Source organism: Lissotriton helveticus, chromosome 6, assembly GCF_964261635.1.
Source record: "Lissotriton helveticus chromosome 6, aLisHel1.1, whole genome shotgun sequence".
NCBI lineage: Eukaryota > Metazoa > Chordata > Amphibia > Caudata > Salamandridae > Lissotriton > Lissotriton helveticus.
Window position 1 is genome coordinate 333,073,756 of NC_136067.1, and position 21,343 is coordinate 333,095,098.

The 21,343-nt window shown below is 45.5% G+C and overlaps 1 protein-coding gene across 3 annotated transcripts in view; it reads left to right on the top strand.

The window, feature by feature from the left end:
• NBAS (NBAS subunit of NRZ tethering complex) overlaps positions 1 to 21,343 on the top strand; it is a 2,361,081-nt gene that overhangs the window by 1,388,375 nt on the left and 951,363 nt on the right. For all 3 annotated transcript variants that reach the window (XM_078647778.1, XM_078647779.1, XM_078647780.1), the window contains one exon: positions 14,346 to 14,596. In XM_078647778.1, coding sequence (XP_078503904.1) covers positions 14,346 to 14,596 — 251 coding nt within the window. The remainder of the gene's footprint in view (positions 1 to 14,345; positions 14,597 to 21,343) is intronic.

Sequence of the window (21,343 nt, forward strand, 5' to 3'; positions counted from 1 at the left end):
GTCTTTATCGGCACATACGCAATTGGCATGCTACATTCTGACCAGGGTCCTGCGTTTAGCTCTCGAGCTTACAAGGAGGCCATGGCCAGCTTGGGCATTGCATTGCGGTACTCTGGTCCATTCCACCCTGAGGGAAATGCGGTAGTGGAGAGAAAAAACCGTGACATAAAGCAATCTGTAACAGCGAGGGTATTAGGTTCGGGTGATGGGTGGATCAAACATCTAATAAGTGTCCAACGTAGTCTTAATAATCTGCCAAGAAATTCTCTCGGTGGAATCACTCCGTATGAACTTTTGTTTGGTACAAGAATGATAATCGAAGACCTCGATAGTCAGACTTCAGTGGTGAAACAAAAAACCTTTGATATCAAAGATAGTTTGGCTGTTTTACAGGACTTAAATGAAACAAGAAGAAGTCTAAGTAACACAAAGCTAAAGCCAACGGCCACTGAAGAAAAACTACCTGTCCCAGCAAGACCTGTCTGGATTCCAAAGATTGGGGATCTGGTCAGAGAAAAGATCGCGGTGAAGAAGGAATTTGGGCCTTCTTACAGGAAAGCAGTACCTGTCTTAGCAATCAGCGGAACAAGATCAGTAGTACTACTGCCCCTTGCTGGTAAAAAGGAGAACAGAGTTGTATCAATCGACCTGGTAAAACCACAATCATGTGGCCAATAATAAGTAGTAGGCCCAGTGGACTCCCAAGATGTAGCAGAAGACCAAACCTTGCTACAATTCAAGAGGTTCAAACTGAGAGACTAATCACATTTGATAAACCTGCAGTGAATAAAGAAGGACTATGCAACAAAGCCATGGAACTTGTGCCTCTTGAAACCCAAATTGCAACAGTTTATCATGAAACACCTGTCTACAATGATGTAGCCTCTGACTATACTAATATGACAAAAGAAGAAGCAACTACAAAGATTAATAAGAATCCTGAAGCAATTCCAACAATTGATAGAACTGCATCTGGCTACTTCATCAATTTCGATGACTTTTCTGAAGATCCAAGTGAACATGAAGAAAAGCCAGCAAATAAAACTTTCAAAGAAAAAATAACTGAACTCTTTCATCTACTTAAAGAAACATATCTGATTTCTCCATGGATTAAATTGTGGATGGTTTTAGGTGTACTTTTCCTCCTACTCTGGCTCATTTTGGTTTTAAGCTTGGGAATAATAATTGATGGAAAATACAGTACAATGGAAACAGCAAGTCAGAAAATCAACTTGGTTCTAAAGCCTCACAGATCTTCTCACATTGAAAAAAGAGAACTATCATCAGTAAACATCACAGCCATTCCTATACCTGGTGGTGTAGCATGGGACGCTACTGATTACGACATCTATGGCCCGGTTGAACTCTTGAAATATCCACATCAGTTCAAGGTTTCTTTAAGTGACTTTGTATCACCTAGCACTTTCTCTGATGATTGGGACTTTGAAACTATTAATAATATGATGTCAGACTTAGAAATGTCAGCAAAATTTACAGAACATGATTATTTAGAAGGTTCATCAGATTATGAAGAAATGTATTGCTTTAATCATTACGGGCACCACTATTAGCATAAATCTGCCAATCCTAGAAATGTTTTCACTTATAATCAATGGGAACATTGTCCAACACCGCCAAAAGGCAGCTCGAAGGCATTTTATGAGAAATTCCCATACTTCTCAGGGTTTAATAACACTGATCTAGAAACGTTTTATTTTAAAAATATTAATAAGACGGGAATAAAAAACATGTTGGCAAATACTAAACTGATATATTCTGCAAGATTTTATGAAAAATTGTCTACATTTGGTTTTGAATTTTGGAAAAACAACATTGAAACAAAAACTGTCTGGGGTACAAAAGACTGGCAGGTACAAGGTTTAGAATCATTATTCAGAGCCTGCATGATCCCAGAACAAATAATGTTCTTGAATGACACCATTCAACAAACAACCTGTCTTGGCCTAGCCAGGATAAAGGACTTAAACAAACCGTCTATACCAAAGCCCATACCTGATAGTAATAGCACTACAGATGTGGAAATAGACATATCCCATATTTTACACCAAAATAGAACTAATCCTGATTAGAACAGGATATGCTAATGTTACAACATGGCCAGTCCCAATTACGTTCTATTGTACAGTTAGGCTGGACGTTACAAAATCTCAGTTCAGGCTACGTGCCATGGCGTCTAATCAACACAACATCATTGTTTTCTGTCTTTAACCTTACAGATAAACAAATCTCTTTGGCACAAAGAGGGGCAGACTATACGGTGCTGAGCATTGAAAAACTAGAAAGATTTCCATTGACAGTCTCCGAAAAACCTGTCATTGAATGGATAATACATGGCACCATTACAATTCCGATAACGACTTTTCAGTTTCAATATTGCAAAAAGCACATACCAGCGGGCCTGTATGAAAGGTTGGGTAAAGGGTACATCAAGTCAACCTGGAATTTACCTTACACACATAGATGTTGGAGTGGGGGGAAAAAAGAGGTATTTCTTAGTGGTAACAACTGTAAGAAATCACTGAGCGGTACACTTCTGTGTCAAGGAATTAACTTGCATGGAGCCTGCGAAGGTTCATCAAATAACCTTTCATGCCACCTGCACGGCACCCCTGCTACACAAATAGAGCCTTTTTTCAGACAACTTTCCAACGGCAGTTACGTTCTGTTAAGTGACCGCAGCTGTTGTGGCATGTTGCCAGGAACGGCCTATCTCGTCAGTGTTACATCCAGGGTCACTTGCTGTATGCAAGTATCGTATCCAAACAGCAAACCAGACAAGGAGGCAACAATATGGCCTTCTCTGAATATCTCTTCTATTCGAATTGATACTTTAAGCAGAATGAAGTCTATTCTTTTACAAACAACTGTGCCTTTAACCTCGTCTAGAGAAACGTATGATCTGCAAGTCGCAAGGACAGCAGCAGAGATACATGCATTATTATCAACAAATTGCCCCGTGCATTTCGTAGAAATGTTAAGTCAAATCTTAAACATGTCTGATACCAGTGGCATCGCACATGTATTTAAGACAATTTTTTCGGGACTGTTAGCACCCTTTGAAGCAGTCCTGAGCATCTTCCCGAATTTCATGCACTCTGTATTCGGCGGCCTGCCTCTCATCTTGGGACTCGTAGCAGGAATCTTATTTTTGTTCCTTCTGCTCCGATATGGCAAGTCCAGCCACAGACAAAACTCAGGCTACAATGGAAGAAACACTCCTAGCAATGCGATACCGAGATTGGATTACTAAAGTCCTCGGCTTGGCTCGGCTAAAAGATCTGAATACTACCTGGTTTCTTTAGTTCAGACCAATCTGGCAAGATTGCATCCTACCTGTGCTACGATGCCTGCTCTGTGGAGAAGAATGCGTGTTAGACGTCTGTCTCACACTCCCATCAGCAGTACCTATGGATATCGATACTTTGCTTGGTTCGGTAACGGCTCATGCAACGTGTTGTCCCCAGCGGCTACCTATTCTGATGACGGCATTCATTGAGACCTCACCATTACGACTAGGTGGCGGTGAGGTAAGAGATGGAAGCGGCACACAGGTACAACCTTCTGTGACCATTGCTGATCTAGGCACTGATGACGCCAATGCATCTCAAATATGCACTATTTCTACTTTTTCGGACATGGTCCAACTTTCACCCACTGTTGTAGACGAATTCTTTGCCAGCCTGTCTGAGCTAATGTTCTCTCCTAACAACGAGAATAGCTTTTGAAAACACGAGCACACAGCGCTCCCTGAACTCTGAATTCGACCTTCAGTTTTGATAAACAGAACTTTTAAAAAAACTCTGGAACTATTTTGTTTCCCTGAAAGCGATTCTCAAAATATTTACCTTATGGCACATGATCCTCTGCTTAAAGTTGAACTATTCTTAGAGAACAATATTTCTATTTTTGAAAACTCTAGAGACAATATTTTGACTTAGCCTCTAGCACATGTACAGTCTTGTATAAATATGTGATGAAATGGTCTCGACCCTCTCTTCTGTATTAGGAGACATTTCATAAATGTAAATTTCGTGATTCATTCAGTCAACATTCCAATGTACAATATATGCATTATCTGAATGATACCACTGCTTACAAAAACATACAGTATAATACTCAATTTTTCATGTATATACCATTTCAAATGCATTTTATGTATTTTAGGGTGGGACGGAATACCCATGCATAGATATGTTTATATTCAAGTCTTTTTATTCCACCTCTGCAACAGGGAGTATGCCTAAGAGTGACATGTACACAGCGATAAGCCTACAACCCTGACAGGGCCGGCCGCGTCAAACACAATGCAGGGTAACAGAGTAGGCATAGATATGTTTAGTAATGATGGACATTATACGTGGAGTGGGTGTTGTAGACGAATCTAATCAATCAATCAATCAGAGCATTTATATAGCGCGCTACTCACCCGGAGGGTCTCAAGGCGCTGGGGGGGGGGGGTCCGCTACTGCTCGAACAGCCAGGTCTTGAGCTGCTTCCTGAAGGCGAGGTGGTCTTGGGTCAGGCGGAGGTGGGTCGGAAGGGAGTTCCAAGTCTTGGCGGCCAGGTAGGAGAAGGACCTTCCTCCTGTGGTGGCTCTTCGGATGCGGGGGACGGCGGCGAGGGCGTGGCTGGTCGATCGAAGCTGGCGTTTGGGAGCGTAGAAGTTGAGGCGGCTGTTGAGGTATCCTGGGCCTTGGTTGTGTAGGGCTTTGTGTGCGTGGGTGAGGAGCCGGAAGGTGATTCTCTTGTTGACCGGGAGCCAGTGCAGGTCTCTCAGGTGTCCGGAGATGTGGCTGCGGCGGGGGATGTCCAGGATGAGTCGTGCTGAGGTGTTCTGGATCCGCTGGAGTCTCTTCTGGAGTTTGGCGGTGGTTCCGGCGTAGAGGGAGTTGCCGTAGTCCAGACGGCTGGTGACGAGGGCCTGGGTGACCGTCTTCCTGGTCTAGGACTCTAGTTAAATATTCCCGATTCATGCCCTTATGTGGTTATATCAAATCATATCCTTATATAGGCATAAGAATCATACCCATATTAAGACATAGCCAATGCAGTCCAAATACGGCACGGCTACACCCATAGACTCCTAGAAAGCACAACGCGTTCTTAAACAAACCAAGCTTCCAGCAGCCCGGGAATTCTCCCTGCTTCTGTATTGATTTGTACTTAGAGTATGATTGATTGATGCTGCTAGCTTGGACACAACCAAGGAATGAGTCCATACTGGGTCGGTAGAAATATTCCAAAGGTAATGCAACAATATGTTCTACATTGCAATCAAATTGCCGGGCCTGGTTAGCTGTAATTTCCTCTAATAATAAACCCACCACTCGGGGACGACAAAAATGTACAGCTACATTCCTGTCAGATCTTATGGGCCTTTCCTGAGAGCCTTCCCTTTGAAAGAGTAGACAGGCACGCAAAGCCCTGTCCAGGGCGGCCTGCTCGGGGATGGTCCCACCAGCACCGTACTCTGATCAGTTGCTGATCGATGACTGGTGGGTGGCTCTAGGAAGTTCATCCTGAGCACTGACCTTATTGTACATGGCCACTGTGGTCACCTTCTGCTGTGGGCCTGGGCAATCTGGTTGCCCCTTGCTCTGGGCTATTTGGTTGCATACCCAGTAGGAGTGCATGGCACAACCAGATAGCCGGGCAGCCCTGGAAGTCCTGATGAGGGCTCGTTTGAAGCTTCAAGCTCAGTTAGGGCTCCGATACTTTCACTGAAATGTCCACCTCTTTCACTGAGTGTACACGTATTACAAGAATGGCTAGTGGAGTTACTTTGTATTATTAGGGCGCGGCTGCTTGTGACCTGCTGTCCATTTGGTTGCCCTCCCCAGATGGTGCTTGGTTTCTGGAAGCTGCATACATGCAACAAGATGGCCAGTCTCTACTCTTGGTGGGGTGAAAAGCTCTGTCCGGGACCCTCATGGGACCAGAGGACCTCTGATGAGCCCTGGGAACCTTGGGTTCTTGTGCCATCCCACTCACTGTGTCTCATCGTGCCCAGGGCAGACTTCCACATGCCTGAGTTGGGCTCCTTGCTTTGCCAGAGGGAAAAGCTCTGAGAGACCAGGATGGAGATCCCGTGGGAGCCCCCCTTTCATGGCTGTACCTCAGGCCGGACCCAGGGTCTGGGTCCTGTCCGGTAGACTCCCTCCATGCTCTTCCAATTTAAATAGAAATGATTTCCAGAGACGACCAGATGGTTGTACTTCGGGCCCAGCTTTTGGTGGCATGCCCAGCAGGAGTGAATGGTGGAACCAGATGGCCAGGCTACCGTGGAAGTGCTGATGAGGGCTCATTTGAATCTTCAAGCTCAGCCAGAGTTTCAGGAGGTCTGATCCTTTTGCATGAATGTCTCCATCTGTTACCCTCTATCCACAGATTACAAGAAAGGCTACTGGCCTTCCTCCATATTAGCTGGTCATTGTCCATGTGCACTACAAGGGCATTGGGCAGCACTTCCCAGGCCCCCATTGGGCTGGGCCCCCAGCTGCTTTCTAATCCTGAATGATGAGCCTGCACAGGAGCCAGGCTTTCCAGAAACAGGGAGATTTCAGAAAAGTAACATCCTGGGTCAGGGCATCCTGTTCGAGATGTCTGTAAGCCCCAGTGATGGCTCATTTGATGCTTTAAGCCTAGACAGTGTTTCGAGAGGTCACATACATTCAAATGCCCTCATCTGTCGCCTTGTGTGCAAGCCATACTGAAATGGCTAGTGGCCTTCCTCCGGATGTGTAGGGACGAGGAGATTGGGACCGGTTGGCCTCCTGGAGAGGAGACAGGAACCTGAAGTAGACATCCCAGGCAGAGTGCCTGCTTGAAGACTGTCTATCTAGAAGTGTACTGTGATCGATTGTGCATACTTGTTCTGTTTAAGGATGGACAACTTGCCCAGACTCAGCTGTTGTTTCAAGCAAAAAGCTTCCTCTCTGCCTGGGAGTATCTAACTCAAGAATGTGCCTTCCAACGAAGTCCACCTCAGGAGTGTCTTCCTCACCCAGCAGAGCGAAGGCCAAGCTGCCTGTCAGTTTGCCCCCTAGTGGTCTGCACATAGTGGATGGAGGGGGGTTGGGTGGTGCTAGACCTGGATGCAGCTTGTTGGCCCAGGCCCAGTGTGACACATCAGTGCCTTTTCTCCACCCAGGGAATATCTGCAGCAGCTTGGAACAATTGCTCCCTGGGGGGTCCCTGCTGGCTCATGATGGTGGTGATGCCAGAAATCCTATGTCTCAGTTATGCTGCCTCTCCAATCTATTGATGCAGAGCAGACAAGGTCACTGGTGCCCGTGGATCACCCTTTTCACCCAGCCTTTGTGGCTAACAGGGCCTCCCTACCCATACAGGCACTCAAGGATTGTGAAGGTTGGTCTAGGATGGGCATGTGTCTCCTCCTCCAGCAACTGCGACTACCTGGTTGATCCTGCTAAAAGCAGTATCAAAGTAGTAGTAGTCTCAAAGATTAAGCAATGCATGTGTAAAAACCTGCCCCTTGGTCCTGATGTGCCGTCCTGATGTGCCGCTATGCCACCAGTGTGCTTCGCCTGTCCAAGTAGGGCAGATGTAAAACCCCCAGGGCACTTGGCTGAGTGCTGTATTTGTCTGTCTGTGGTGTCACAAGCCTTCCTGTGAGTACAGGCCTTGGGTGACTGCCTCCACTCCTGTAAGCAACAGCCCCTGGTCTGTGATCCAACAAAGGGTTGCTGGACAGTCCTGTGGGAAAAAATGTCTAACTCCTCTGTGGGGAGCCCTATGCCCAGGGGGTTGGCCTAGATCATCACACTTTGGCATCCGATTGTGCCCTGATATCAGGCATGGCAACCAAGCTGAGCCAATCTTTGGTTTCAGTCAGTAGGCGGCTGCGTGCTCATTCCCCACTACTGCAGCTTGTGGGCAGGGTTTCGACTGCATGGACTACGGCTGCCTCAACAATGCATGTTTTCCCTTCACAAAACCTGCGACCAGCCGCAAAAATCAAACAGTGAGAGGCAGGAGAAGCCACGGCTTTTGCCTGGGATGGCCGGATCCACCAGACAGAAGCACATAGCCTGCCTGGTGCAGGGTATTGTCGGACCAGAGAGGAGTCTGGGGCTCCTCTGGCTGTACTGTTCCAGTGATCCCCAAGGAGAGATGGTTCAAATTAAACAAATTTATAGTATAAACTAGCAGCCCGTCCTGACGCTGTCCGGGTATGAAATAGAATGTGTGTAATGTGTGTATTTGGCAAGGGCAATTTATTTTAAAATCTCGCGGTAGACAACATTTTTTTGTTTCATTAGAATAGGGACGGAGAAGGGCCAGCTGCAGCCCTGGTTGATGTTAGCAGGCGCGTGTAATTGGTGTAGTGACCTGCCGCCTGAGCCCGGCTACAGCCCTGGTTGATGTTAGCAGGCGCGTGTAATGTCGTTGAATGAGAGAGTTATCAGACGCGGGTAAATCCGTTTAATGAGAGAGTTCAGTGACAGCGAGTAGGAGAGGCTGCAGTAATTGTCCCCGCAGACACGCTCATTTGCGTGTTCCTCTGCTTGAGGCCCAGATGCAGGCCTGTTTGATGTTAGCTGGCGCGTGTTCCCCAAAGTGAGGCCCAGCTGCAGCCCTGGTTGATGTTATCAGGCGCATGTAATTAGTGTACTGATCCGCTGCCTGAGCCCGGCTAGAGCCCTGGTTGATGGTAGCAGGTGCGTCTAATTTCGTTGAATGAGAGAGTTCAGTAACAGCGCGCAGGAGAGGCTGCAGTAATGTTACTTACCAGCCCTCCAGCTGAATGCGTTTATCATACCCCCAGCACACAGCCACAGCAGACGATCTTCTGATTAATGTACGACCCACATGGCATGAAGGGCGGAACGTAGCACACACCCCCAGCGTTTCTCACGCCCCCAGCGTGCCCCTTGATGCGGCGCAATTGCGTTCACATGGCATGAAGAACGGACACACACACCCAGCATTTCTCACGCCCCCAGCGTGTCCCTTGATGCTGCGCAGCAACGTAATTGGCGCTTATATGTACGACTCACATGGCATGAAGGGCGGACACACGACCCCAGCGTTTGTCACGGCCCAGCATTTGTCACGCCCCCAGCACACGCCCACAGCCCACGATGTGATGGTCGTAACACACGCCCCCAGTGTTAGTCACACCCCCAGTCCACTCCCACAGCACCACGCAGACACGCCCACAAGGGACTACTTTGCTGGCACGGTTCTTTGACCTTTTAAATGTATATGGTGTCCTACGGTACAATTGTATGTCTTGCACTGTATGATTGTGATGAACACCACTGTTTCTTGAAAAGTTAATAAAAACAATAAAATAAAATGTATATGGTGGCCATCTGCATAGCCTATGTCCTTCTGCTGTAACTGCCCTTTCCAACGCTGTATTGGGCGTTGTGATGGGTGCTGTGGTTACAGAGATTACCCACCTCAAAGGTTTGGGCTCTCTCTTTATAATATTAGTATGGATAAATAAAAACCATTACAAAATGTAACACAAAATATAACAAATATCCTGGCTTTACAAAATAGAAATTGATTGATAACACTTAACAATTCATTTACACATTTTACATTTAGCTCTTTGATGTTGATTAAGAGAATCAGATTTTAGACTTCCACTAAGCCATAAAACTTTAATTTAATAAAATGTTAAATTTAAGAATGGGCAAATCGGTCATCAGTGGTGACTAGTGGAATCTTTCAGGTCATAAATCCTTTTGCATTGGACTTAAGGTACTAATTTGGAAAGAATCACTTAAAAATGTCATGAAACTTTTGGCCAGCTGCATGTCCGATGAGATAAAATATTCATTTTCTTCCTTTGACCAAATCTAATTTCTGAGAAAGACTTCTATCTGCATATTCCTCACCTTATTAATTTCCCCAGGCATCAGATTGGATCTAGAAACTTTTTGCTAGCAGTGCCCTCGCATGTCAAGAGTGGCGTCATGCGGCTCCACATCAGATATGTCTTGCCCCAGAAGTGACATCAGGGGCCTTCATATATGTACCACCCCCACGCGCTCATGTATAAGTTCCTTTCTTTCCTAGCCTTCCGATGCGGATCTGGAACTTTCGAGGCCTATCATCTGACAAACTTGTTTCCCTCTATAAAAAAAATCAGTGTGCAGAATGTCTCTTCCCCTAAAGTAACAGGATTTAAGCCATGTCCTGACTGTCATTGTTAAATGTCTGCCACTGACATCCACGACTTGTCTCTTTTGCCTCAGCTCCAAACACAACTCTGCGTTTTGCAACTGCTCCACAAAATGAACTGCAAAGCTATACGCAACTGTGAAGTAAAACTCGCCATCTCCGAACTTTGTAGGTTGAAGAAAAGAAGTTAAGGCTCTGGATTTGCTCTTGAAACAGCTCTCATAAATGATCGTCATCGAAGTCGCCGGGTTCATGTAAGTCAAATAAAGGCAAGAAACGTAAGAGGTATAGACGTGAGTCTTCATTATTCCTCACTCATACCACTTGTAGTTGCACAACACCCTGGGCACCTCTAAGCTGCAGAGTCAGTCCTCCACATCAGAACTGATTCAGCACTGGTCCCAATGTGCCCCGAAAACCGAAGGCCATGTGTGACGCCATGACAGCTCTAAGATCTGAAACAGACCCTAGACACCATTTTTGGTGATCAGTGGGTCCCTTTGGTGTGCCTTCAGTCCTAAGGATCTGAGGATGCCTCTACTTGGGTTACTGCTGGCCGATCCATCGCAGATGCAGGCTTTGCCCCTTAACCTTGATTCGAGGTTGGCCCCTCCCTCCAGCTCATCTCCGCTGACTCCTGATGCCACTCATGGGCAATTGATACCAGTTCCAATATCACTGACAACGGAAACTAAGCCAATAGTATTATCAAACTATGAACTCATTCCCTTCCACCCACACCTAAACAGTATGCCGAATCAGAACCTGACAAATGTCCCCCCGCTATGATGATATGCACAATGATGATGACCAACACCAATATAGAGAAAACAATATATTTGATGACCTTCAGGATGTCAGTTGTCTGGATACATCTCAAGATATTGGCCCCTCATCCTGACCAAGGCTATAGCAACAGAAGAATCTGCCTCCTTCGCTACAGTGATCTAAAGGGCTGCACAGGTTTTGGACCTCACTTTCCCCTTTCACAAAGGTGAAGAAAACATGCTTACGGAGGTCTTAATCCCTGTAAGACCAGCCAAGAATGGATTTATGTGACCTCGCTGACGTCACGTACGCGGACAATGCTTGGGCGGAGTTGCGTGGTGCTGTCCCCCAGCGCGCAGGGATGCCGTGGCAAAAACTTTTCCGGATCCAGTCTCACGCCTGGGGATAATTCTACGTTAAGGAATCTGCAGTTCGAATCGTCTCTACCAGATACATTGTTACCGAAGGTAAGTAACTCGTACATTTGGCAATGTGGAAAATTTCCAGTGGAAAGTTAGCTTCTAAATCGATTTTTTCTTCAAAGTAAAATGCTTGTGCTTTTATGATTTCTGCTTTATAGATTTTAATGGCAACTCTATAGTTGTGCTTGCTTGATTCCCCATAATCTTTTCTCCATATTCTCTCTTGTTCGCTTGTAATTTTGTTTCAGTTCACATAACTTGGGAGCGTACCAAGGTGAAGTTTTTTTTTTTAGCTCATCTTGTAAGAGTCTTCTGTGGAATACACTAATCCAGGGAGGAGACAATCCAGCAGGGCAGTTTCTCACAGCCAGAGGTAGGATTTGCATCTAGGGAGGGTCTAAGGTTTAATACGAGATTGTTTCCAATGTTCTAGTGGTAATCTGGACCAGTTACGGTCCTTACAGCAGGTAGAGTTGTGGCAGCATGATGACAAATTTGCTTCCCAGATTACTGGAATCAGGAAAGTGTCCTACCAAATTACAGGGACGGGGGCGAGAACTTTGAGTTGTTCGTCGTTAGAAATGACAGGGTCAAACAGGTGCCTTCTGTCATGAGTGGGTCCCACCATGCTCTGTGTGAGCTGAATAGTTATATCTTGTAGCAGGGAGGAAGCATGCAGATTCATGGGCTCATTCAAATGTATGTTAAAATCTCCCAGTATAGAGAAATTGGATTGTAAATGGAAATGCGGTTGGAAGCAAATTCACAGCCCAAATAAATCTAATAGAACACGCTCCAGTATTTCCTGAAAAGCACGTCTTTCCTCACATTCAGGTAGACAGAGGTCATTCTAATGATTATCAAAGTTTAAAAACACAAACACCTTGTACAATGGAAGTCTAGTATAACATAATTATGCCGTTTACATTTCACCTGTTCACCAGAATCTAGTATTCTGGAGTACTGTCATCTTTACACCTGCCAATTATGATGTCCCTAAACCATATCAACCTGCAGCTCCATTGGCGTAGACTGCCATAGATTACGGTCACAGTATGGTCGTTTCAAATGTATATGGCAGTATGATTTTATTTATTTAGCAAATGTTTGCCTAGCAAAGCAGCTTGGTGCCATTACTAAATTGTCAGGGCATTCGAAGCTTCCTGCATTCTCTACTTAGGGGAGGGCCATGGATTTCCTGAGTTTTAAGTGATGGGATTCCATGCCCACATGGTCAGGTGGCGAGTACCAGAGCTTGGTTGCCTTAATACTGAATGCTCATCCTCTGGTTTGGAAATTGTGAATCTAGGGGCCTCCTCTAGATTAGAAGAACTCTATCGAAGGTATCACAGTGCAGTATAATGAGCAAGTCATTCAAAAGATATTGAACTTAGTGAGTTTGTAAATGTGCTAGTGGAGCTGGCTTACTCAGTTTAAGTAAGTAGAGCAATCGAGTGGCAGAGTTTTGCATTTATTGATGTGAGAAAAAAAACCTTCCTGAAGGCAAGGGCGTCCTTAGGCATGTGCAAGGTGTGCACCTGCACAGGGCCACCAAACCCTAGGGGCCACCACGCCAATATATATCCTTAATATAATAATCCTCTAAGGATGGATACATATTTGCGTGGCGGCCCCTGGCAGGGATTTGGCGGCCTCCGGCTCTGTTCCACTTCCAAACACCCTCCCCCCCCTCTTCACTGGCCTCCGCGCTCCACCCCGCCTGGACCCCCTCTTCCGGGGCCCCCTACCTACGTTCCCTGCCCATGGCCGCCATGAGCCTAGAGCCGGCCCTGCTGTTGGATACTTGTAACCGCAAGTCCAGAAACTTTTTATAACAGTCTCACGCATGCTGCTAATTGATGCCTTGGAACTTCGCGTTTACAGGGAGGTGAAGAGGATTGAGGCATTCAGGAAACAAATGTCTTCTTCGACTAACCTAGGATTGAGGTCAGTCAATGCTGTTTGTTTATATTGTTGGTATATGCAAACACACGTCCTCTGGGATGTGGCCAATTATATCTTGCTTCTGTTCCCCTATGTATGAACTTAGGGCCACCTTGACTCAGACCATTGAAGACGGTCAAGATGTAGGCAAAAACGTGAATTGTCACCAGAAACATTATTATCGAAGTTAAGTAACTTTTTTTATGGTCGCATATCTACATGAATACCACAACAGTATTGTTAAACAAGGTTTTGTATTTCTTCCGGATTCTTCAAGGTCACCATTCTCTTGTATGAATCGTAATCTTTTAAATGATCTCAATATCACACACAGAGTACAAATGTCTCCTCTAGAAATTTGTAATTTGAACAGTGCCATCTGTGAAAGCTATGTTCTTGCCACCCCGTGCTTGTCTTTTTATGCCTTTTTACTTTGTTCGCCATTGTGTTTTTCACCTTGCTTTGCACTTCCTGTAATTTTTGGGTGCTTAATTTAACATACCTAATCCTCTGGACATCGTAATAGTTAAATGTTCATGGAATTAAAAAATCAGATTTGTCTTGCTTCCTGCGTTTTAAAATCCTTCGCTTTTCTTTTCTGGTATTATATTCTTTTGATTCAAGTTGTTACTGGAGTTTTTTTTTCATTCGATCTAGACAATGTTTTTATCTGACTGTATTGTAGTAAGAGAAATGACTTAACGCGCCATGACGTTATTTGTTGCCTTAATTTAGGCAGAGCTCTGACTGTAATGTCCTGGTTTGCGTTATTTCCTGTAAACGTACCCTCTGCATACACTTCAAATAATTGTGGATAATGCTCTTCTTCACCTCGATACTAGAGTGAACATGAGGAGGCAGCACACAAAACGCACATACTTACGTTTCGATTTCTCAAAATGTACGTGAAGCCAATTATCCTTTTGGATCAAGCAAAAAAGCTTGATTACAATGTACACCTCATGCATATTAACCCCTTTCACATAACACAAGAATTGAAATAAGTGTTTTAATAAAATATTTCACCCACAGCTTATCTACCGTGGAAATAGAAGAGCGGGCTCGAATCCTCTGTCTCTTTGAGACCCTGAAAAGCAACCCAGTCGCCTTTTACGAACATATGGCAAAGTACGTCTACCCCAGCATTGAAAGCCATGATCTCCAGAGGATGCTGTACTATTATACCCTCCTCGAGAGCTGCGGGTGCTCCCACCTCGTGAAGAAGGCCATCATGCCGGACACTCATGTCAAGCTGCTGAAGAAACTCAAGGCCGTGGCACCAGGTACTGACCGTCTTCCAAGCTTGGAATGAATCTGATCAGTAAATACGCAGGAATCAATTTTGCAGTCACTGACAAGGTCATGCTACGCAGCCTATTACCATTGCAATCACTCTCTCTCTAGGAATAGCAGACATATGCAGTGTGTTGAATAATCCTCCACAGGTTTCTTATCTCTTGAAAGGTTTAACCTTGCCTCAGGATCAATATGAAGATGTCGGGCTCATCTTTCTCAAGTGAGATGAAATGCTGAAAGATATAGTTAAAATGTGTAGGCATAGGTTTGTTGTACAGCAATCAATTCCATGCAGTGTACCCGTTTCAGCTACTGTAGCGGACTGAAAGAATATGCAATTGCATCCTGAATGGCGTCCTTCTAGTATGAACGAGAACATTGTTTTCAGCATCAATACAGTGTCAGACTATATGATACCAAATCACCAAACCCAGTCAGTAAATAAGAGACGGCTGCTGAATGCATGATGGTTCAACGTGCTTAAATGACGATAATGACCCCCTTAGTAATCTTTGCTTACATTTTTTATGTAGTACAGAGCCAGCATCAAGGAGCAGTGGAGAAAAATGCTTAGCAGGAGCATTTCGAAAAAGAGCTACTGTTCGTGTGTTGAGTCTAGTTGAGAAGCATCACAGAAATTAATTTGGAGACCTGGGTGTGAATTTGTAATTGCAACAGTATTACAGATCACTGAGCACAGTTGTTTTTTTACATTTTGATATTACACACATCTAGGAATTTCTAAATTGATTTATTCTGACAGAGACGACTAGCCGCAGATTCTTCACGTGTTGAATATGTCCCAGGCGCCAAATTGGATCTTCAAACGTTTTGTAGTACCTCTGCACGCGGGAAGGTGGCACTGCGCGGCTCCACACTGACATCGTCCTGCTTCTGAAATTAAGTGCGAATCCCAAGAAGGCGCGACTCTGCACTCTGGTGTCAGTTCCTGTATTTTCTGCACCTCTAGCTGTGGATCCTAGAGCTTCTCTCTTCTCTCAGACACTGTTTTGTAATCTATTTAAGTGTGCAATTTATGTCATCACTTAAGACAAATACTTTGCTCCAATTTGGTCTCACCATCGCCCCTCAGGCGATCACAGCAGGGTTGGTGGTGGTGGCAGCACACATTCGGAGGTCAATGGTGCCAGTCTTCCCCAACCTCAGTGACTTTGCTCGCTGGGTCCTGTAGGACTTTCTTGTTTGAGTCTATCCATGGCCTTCTTTCATTCTGTAGTGTTTCCATTTTAAAAGGTTAGGAATCTGTGGTTAAAAGTCTCTATCAAAAGAACAATTTACTTACTTTGATTGGGCTCTTTCTGGTAGAGACTGTCTAGCTGCAGATTCCTCACTGGCCCTCCCACCTTCCCCGTTCGGTGGTTGGACTCTATCCTTTAATAAGTTACCACATCAAGGAATCTATCAATTGATGAATCAATTGATTTTTGAGGCTCCACGTCTGAAGGCAAGGACATCCTCAAAAACAACTCATGTAATTGTGCGGGAGTGACGCCATTTTAGATACAACACATAATTTCTGGCGTGGAACACTGTCATTGTGGAGCCGCACAGTGCCACCCTCTGGCACGCAGACGTACTACGAAAAGATGTCCCCTGTCAGTCTGACACCTAGGAAATATTCAAAAGGTGAGGAGTCTGTAGCTAGAGTCTCTATCAGAAAGAACATTGCTGAAGGTAAGTCACTTATTATTTTGTTCTAGTCCAAAAGAAAGATTAGAACTCATAATTTACATCATAGCAACTTAACTATCATTGTTGTGATTTATGGAATTAAACTGTAGTTGTACAAATGGCCTTCAGCTCTTAAGCCAAATAGCCAGCAATATTTTCCCATCTTTAACCAATCTGCAGAAAAAAATGGCAAAAGCTTCTTCTCTGTTGGAGAAATACCTATTTTGAAAGATTGTGCAGGTCTGTCAAACGGCCAAAGTTCTTGGCAATCAAAAGATTTTCCTATGAACTATGGGGACGAAATGTAACAAACAGTCGCAAAAATTTGCATTTCCCCATTCACAATCCTTTGGGTATTTATGCTCATGTGCTCGGCAAAAGGTACTGGACACGTTTACTCTAGTCTTTTCAAGAGGAAACAACTTGAAATCCATTTGTGCTCTAATGAAAATCTGTAAACTAGTATTTGACTCTTAAAGAAAAAACGTTATTTTGACAGTAGCCCTCCACTTCATTCGTAGTCAAATGTTTGAATAAAAAAACATACTTTGTTGGCTTTGACAGACAATTTTCCCATGTCTATTGTGTGATTCAAGTACCTCAATAGGAATGTTCTTAAATCACTTTGATCTGAGTGACCGAGAGGGGCTTAATTCTATTTGGCCATGACAAACTTATCTTTTTGCTCTGTCCTTCATTATGTTTGAGATCTTGTGGTTTGGTTCTGAGAAAACATCATAGGACCATGTGGGGAAGGGTGAGAACACCACCTCTTCCACAGAGTGGGGATACTTTACACCTTAGAGGTGTGGAAAAATAGCTTATTAACCCGTTGCGTGCTAATGACGAGCTCAGCTCGTCATGAGGCACGGTTGAGCTGCACTCATGACGAGCTGAGCTCGTCACGGCCGTTGGAACGTTCGCACGCGGGGATAATTTCCCCGCTGTGCTGAACGTTCGAAAAACGGGTGTGGCCGTGACGAGCTCAGCTCGTCATGAGTGCAGCTCCGCTGTGCCTCATGACGAGCTGAGCTCGTCACCAGCACGGCGCCGCCGCTCGCGTCCCCCTCCCCCCGCACAGGAGTTGAAAACCCCCCGCAGGGAAGGGGTTAACAAATAAAAGCAGTTACGGTCCATATCGTCTGCTTAATGTTGTACCTTTTATGTGTGTTATGTTATGTTATGTTACGCACACTTCTATAGTGCGCAGCTGCCCCAGCGAAGGGGCGTCCCGGCGCTTCGGATAGGCGGAGGCAACACAACACTACACAGAGCAGCAGAAAAAAGCAGCAGAGCGACAACTAGTATTCAGAGGGAAATAGAAAGGTTTTAATCGCCTTCCTAAACTTAAGTAAATCATTGAAGGCACGAATGTGGCAAGGGAGAGAGTTCCAGAGTTTTGCGGCCAAAACACGGAATGATCGTCCACCAACTCCACAGAGCTTAAAACGAGGAATAACAACCAAGTTTTGCCCTAATGACCTTAGGGAGCGCGACGGAATGTAAGGAATAAGAAGGTTTTCAAGGATCCGAGAGAAGACATCTTCAAGATTTTAAAAGAGAGACATAGGGTCTTAAAGTCAATCCTTTGCCTAATCGGTAACCAATGAAGTGCACGAATTGTGGCTTTTACAGAACAGAACTTTGGTAGACCCACCAAGGCCCTGACAGCAGCATTCTGTGCACGTTGCAGCCGGGAAATTTCCGCTTGATTAGCCCCTAGCAACAGGGAACTAGCATAATCAAGTCGGGACAAGATGGTTGCCTGAATAACCAACTGCCTAGTGGGGGGCATCAAAAAATTTTAATACGGCCCTCAACCCACGTAGGATCCCAAAACAAGTTGCTGCAACTCTCTTGGTATGACCAGAAAAGGAAAGGGTTGAATCCATCCAGACACCTAGGTTTTTAACCTCTAGAGTCGGGATTGGGGTAATACCCAACTCAGGGGGCCACCAGTCATCGCCCCAAAGGCTACTCTGCTTGCCAACAATCAAAACCTCAGTCTTCTTAGCGTTGAGCTGAAGACCGTTGGCTGACATCCAGCCAGCCACCGCTAGGAGACCATTGCGGAACCTCAGGGCATCAAGATCAGAGTTCCCACTAAGAGCAACCGCCAGCTGCGTGTCGTCTGCGTATGAAACAACAGTCATACCCCAGAGTTTGGCGACAGCAGCCAGCGGCTGCACGTAAAGATTAAAAAGTGTGGGACTCAGAGCAGAGCCCTGAGGCACTCCTAGTTCCAAAGGATAAGGCTTTGATTCAAAAGGCGTGATAGCGACCCTAAAAGAGCGGATATCCAAAAAGGATCGGAACCAATCAAACGCCAGGCCGGAGACACCTGCGTCTCCCAGCCGTTGCAGCAATATCGGGTGGGAGACTGTGTCAAACGCGGCACTGAGATCAAGAAGCACCAGTGCCGCAGTTTGACCAGAGTCCACCACCGTCCACAGGTATTCTGTCATTGAAAGTAGGGCCGTCTCAGTGCTGTGACCAGCACGGAACCCATTCTGGGATGGATCCAAAATATCCAACCTCTGCAAATGCTCCGTTAAGATGTTATTAACACGGGCTTCAGCAGCTTTTGCTGCCCATGGGAGAAGAGAGATAGGTCGATAATTCTCTAATTTGAGAGGGTCCAGTGTGGGTTTCTTAAGAATTGGAGAGACGTAGGCCTGTTTCCATTTGGCTGGAACTATGCCTGATGAAAAGGACGAATTTATAAGATGGCAAAGAAGTGGCAGACAAAGAGTGGAAAAGTCTCTCAGCTGAGCCGGTCTGAGAGGGTCCGCAGGAGATCCCGATTTTACCCTGATAGACAAGCTGTCAAATACTTCCCCCGTCAACTCAGGGAAGGATGAAAGAACCACCTCAGTAGAGCTGCTAGATCTTAGCGCCTCACTCCGTGGGATGGAACTACGAAAGGAGCGGTAGATGGTCTGAACTTTTTCAAGGAAAAAAGCCGCAAGATCTTCACAGTGTGCCACCGAGCGAATATCAGCTGCTGGGGCTCTCTTAGCGGTTAGTTCTTTAAGAACCTTGAAAATTAGTTTAGAGGGATTTGGGGAGGTTTTAAACTCCAGTGCATAGTAGGCCGCACGGGCTCTACAAATGGCTTTATGGTAGATTTTAACTGTAGACATGTACAGAGTCTTCCTACCAGCCTCACAAGTTTTCCGGCAGCTCCTCTCCGCCTGTTTGCAAGCTTTTTTCAAATGCTGCAAGGTGCTATCATACCAGGGGCTGGTCTCCTGGGAGCGACATTTGCTCCAAGTAAACGGGATCAGAGAGTCAAGAGCCCGAGTGATCCAGTCACAAAATGCATCATAGCCGGCTACAACATCATTAAGGGGACCCAGAGGATTTTCAACAACTAATCTGTGAAAATCTACAGGTTTAAGTTTTTTCCAGGAGCGTTTCCACACCACTTTCTCGAGAGGCTTGAGGATAGGATCCTCAAGCTTAAGATGACACTTCACGAGGAAGTGATCAGACCAAGCTACTGGGCTAGGCCGCAGCACCTCAACTTCTGTTAGATTGGTAAGTATCGGGTCCAGGATGTGTCCACCTTCATGCGTCGGGTATTTCACCAGCTGGCTCAATTGTAGTGCCTCCAAGTCTGCAAGGAAGCTACTAATAGTTGGAGTGTGACAGAGATCAAAATGAAGATTGAGATCTCCGAAAACACTAAAATTAGCAGAGGTTAACGCCACAGAGCTCAGCAAATCAGGCAACGCCTTCCTAAAGGCAGTATCAGGCCCAGGAGGGCGATAGATCAAAAGACCCGACAAAGAAAAATGATGGTTAACTGTTATGGTAAAATGAGCACACTCACATCCATCCACCTTCAAAGCCTTCCAAATGCAGGGAAAACAGGACTTAACTATCAGGGCTATGCCCCCGCCCCTAGAAACACGATTATAAGTGTAGATGGAATAGTCCGAGGGAATAGCAAGGTTTTCTAGAGCTGCCCCCTTATCCTGTAGCCACGTTTCGGTCAGGAAGAAAATATCCGGGACCCCCTCAGAGATAAGATCATAAATATCAGAATGATGTTTCACAAAAGATCTGACATTGAGACTCCAAATTCTAAGATCACACGGGGCCCCCTGTACTAAAAAGCTGGGTATGTCCCCCGCGAGACCATTTAAAGCAGAAATGGGAACCGCAATGTCACAGGAAAAATTACCACATGAACAGTGGAAAGGACCGCATAACGGATCCACCGAACCCAAGGAACATTGAGTAATCAAAGACCGGATATGTAAGAGCTCATCACTCGAAAACCTAACTCTGTCAATAGTATCAGAGTTCCTGGCCCCTGGCACTTCCTTGGCGCTGACGGGCGCAGACGGGCAGGACTCTGGCGCGATGACTGCGCTCCCGCTGCGCGTCTCCATGCCAGGTTTAAGTAGGGGACGCGCATGCAGGGAAAAACACTAAAGCGCTTTCCAAAATGGGGCCAGTAGCACGTCCCTACCTACCCCCAAGATGGCGGCGATCAAGTAAAGCTGCCTAAAGACCCGCGAAAACAGCGGTGAGTGAACGATTATAGTGCAAGTGTGCGCTATTCCTAAATTTTAAAAGCAGGGTAAAATAACGAAATTAAATAATATTATGACACAACAGGGAAATATTTTAAAAAGTCGCGCTGCTATCGCTAACTATGCCGCTCCTAGCGTGGAGTCCAAAACACAAGCGTTGTCAGCAATTAAATGCACCAACCTTATCCAAGACAGAGCTGCCAGAGATACTCGTCTTAAGTAGGGGACACGCCTGCAGGGAAAAACACTAAAGCGCTCCCCAAAATGGCGCAGTAGCACGTCCCTACCTACCCCCAAGATGGCGGCGATCAAGTAAAGCTGCCTAAAGACCCGCGAAAACAGCGGTGAGAGAACGATTATAGTGCAAGTGTGCGCTGTTCCTAAATTTTAAAAGCAGGGTAAAATAGCGAAATTAAATAATATTATGACACTACAGGGAAATATTTTAAAAAGTCGCGCTGCTATCGCTAACTATGCCGCTCCTAGCGTGGAGTCCAA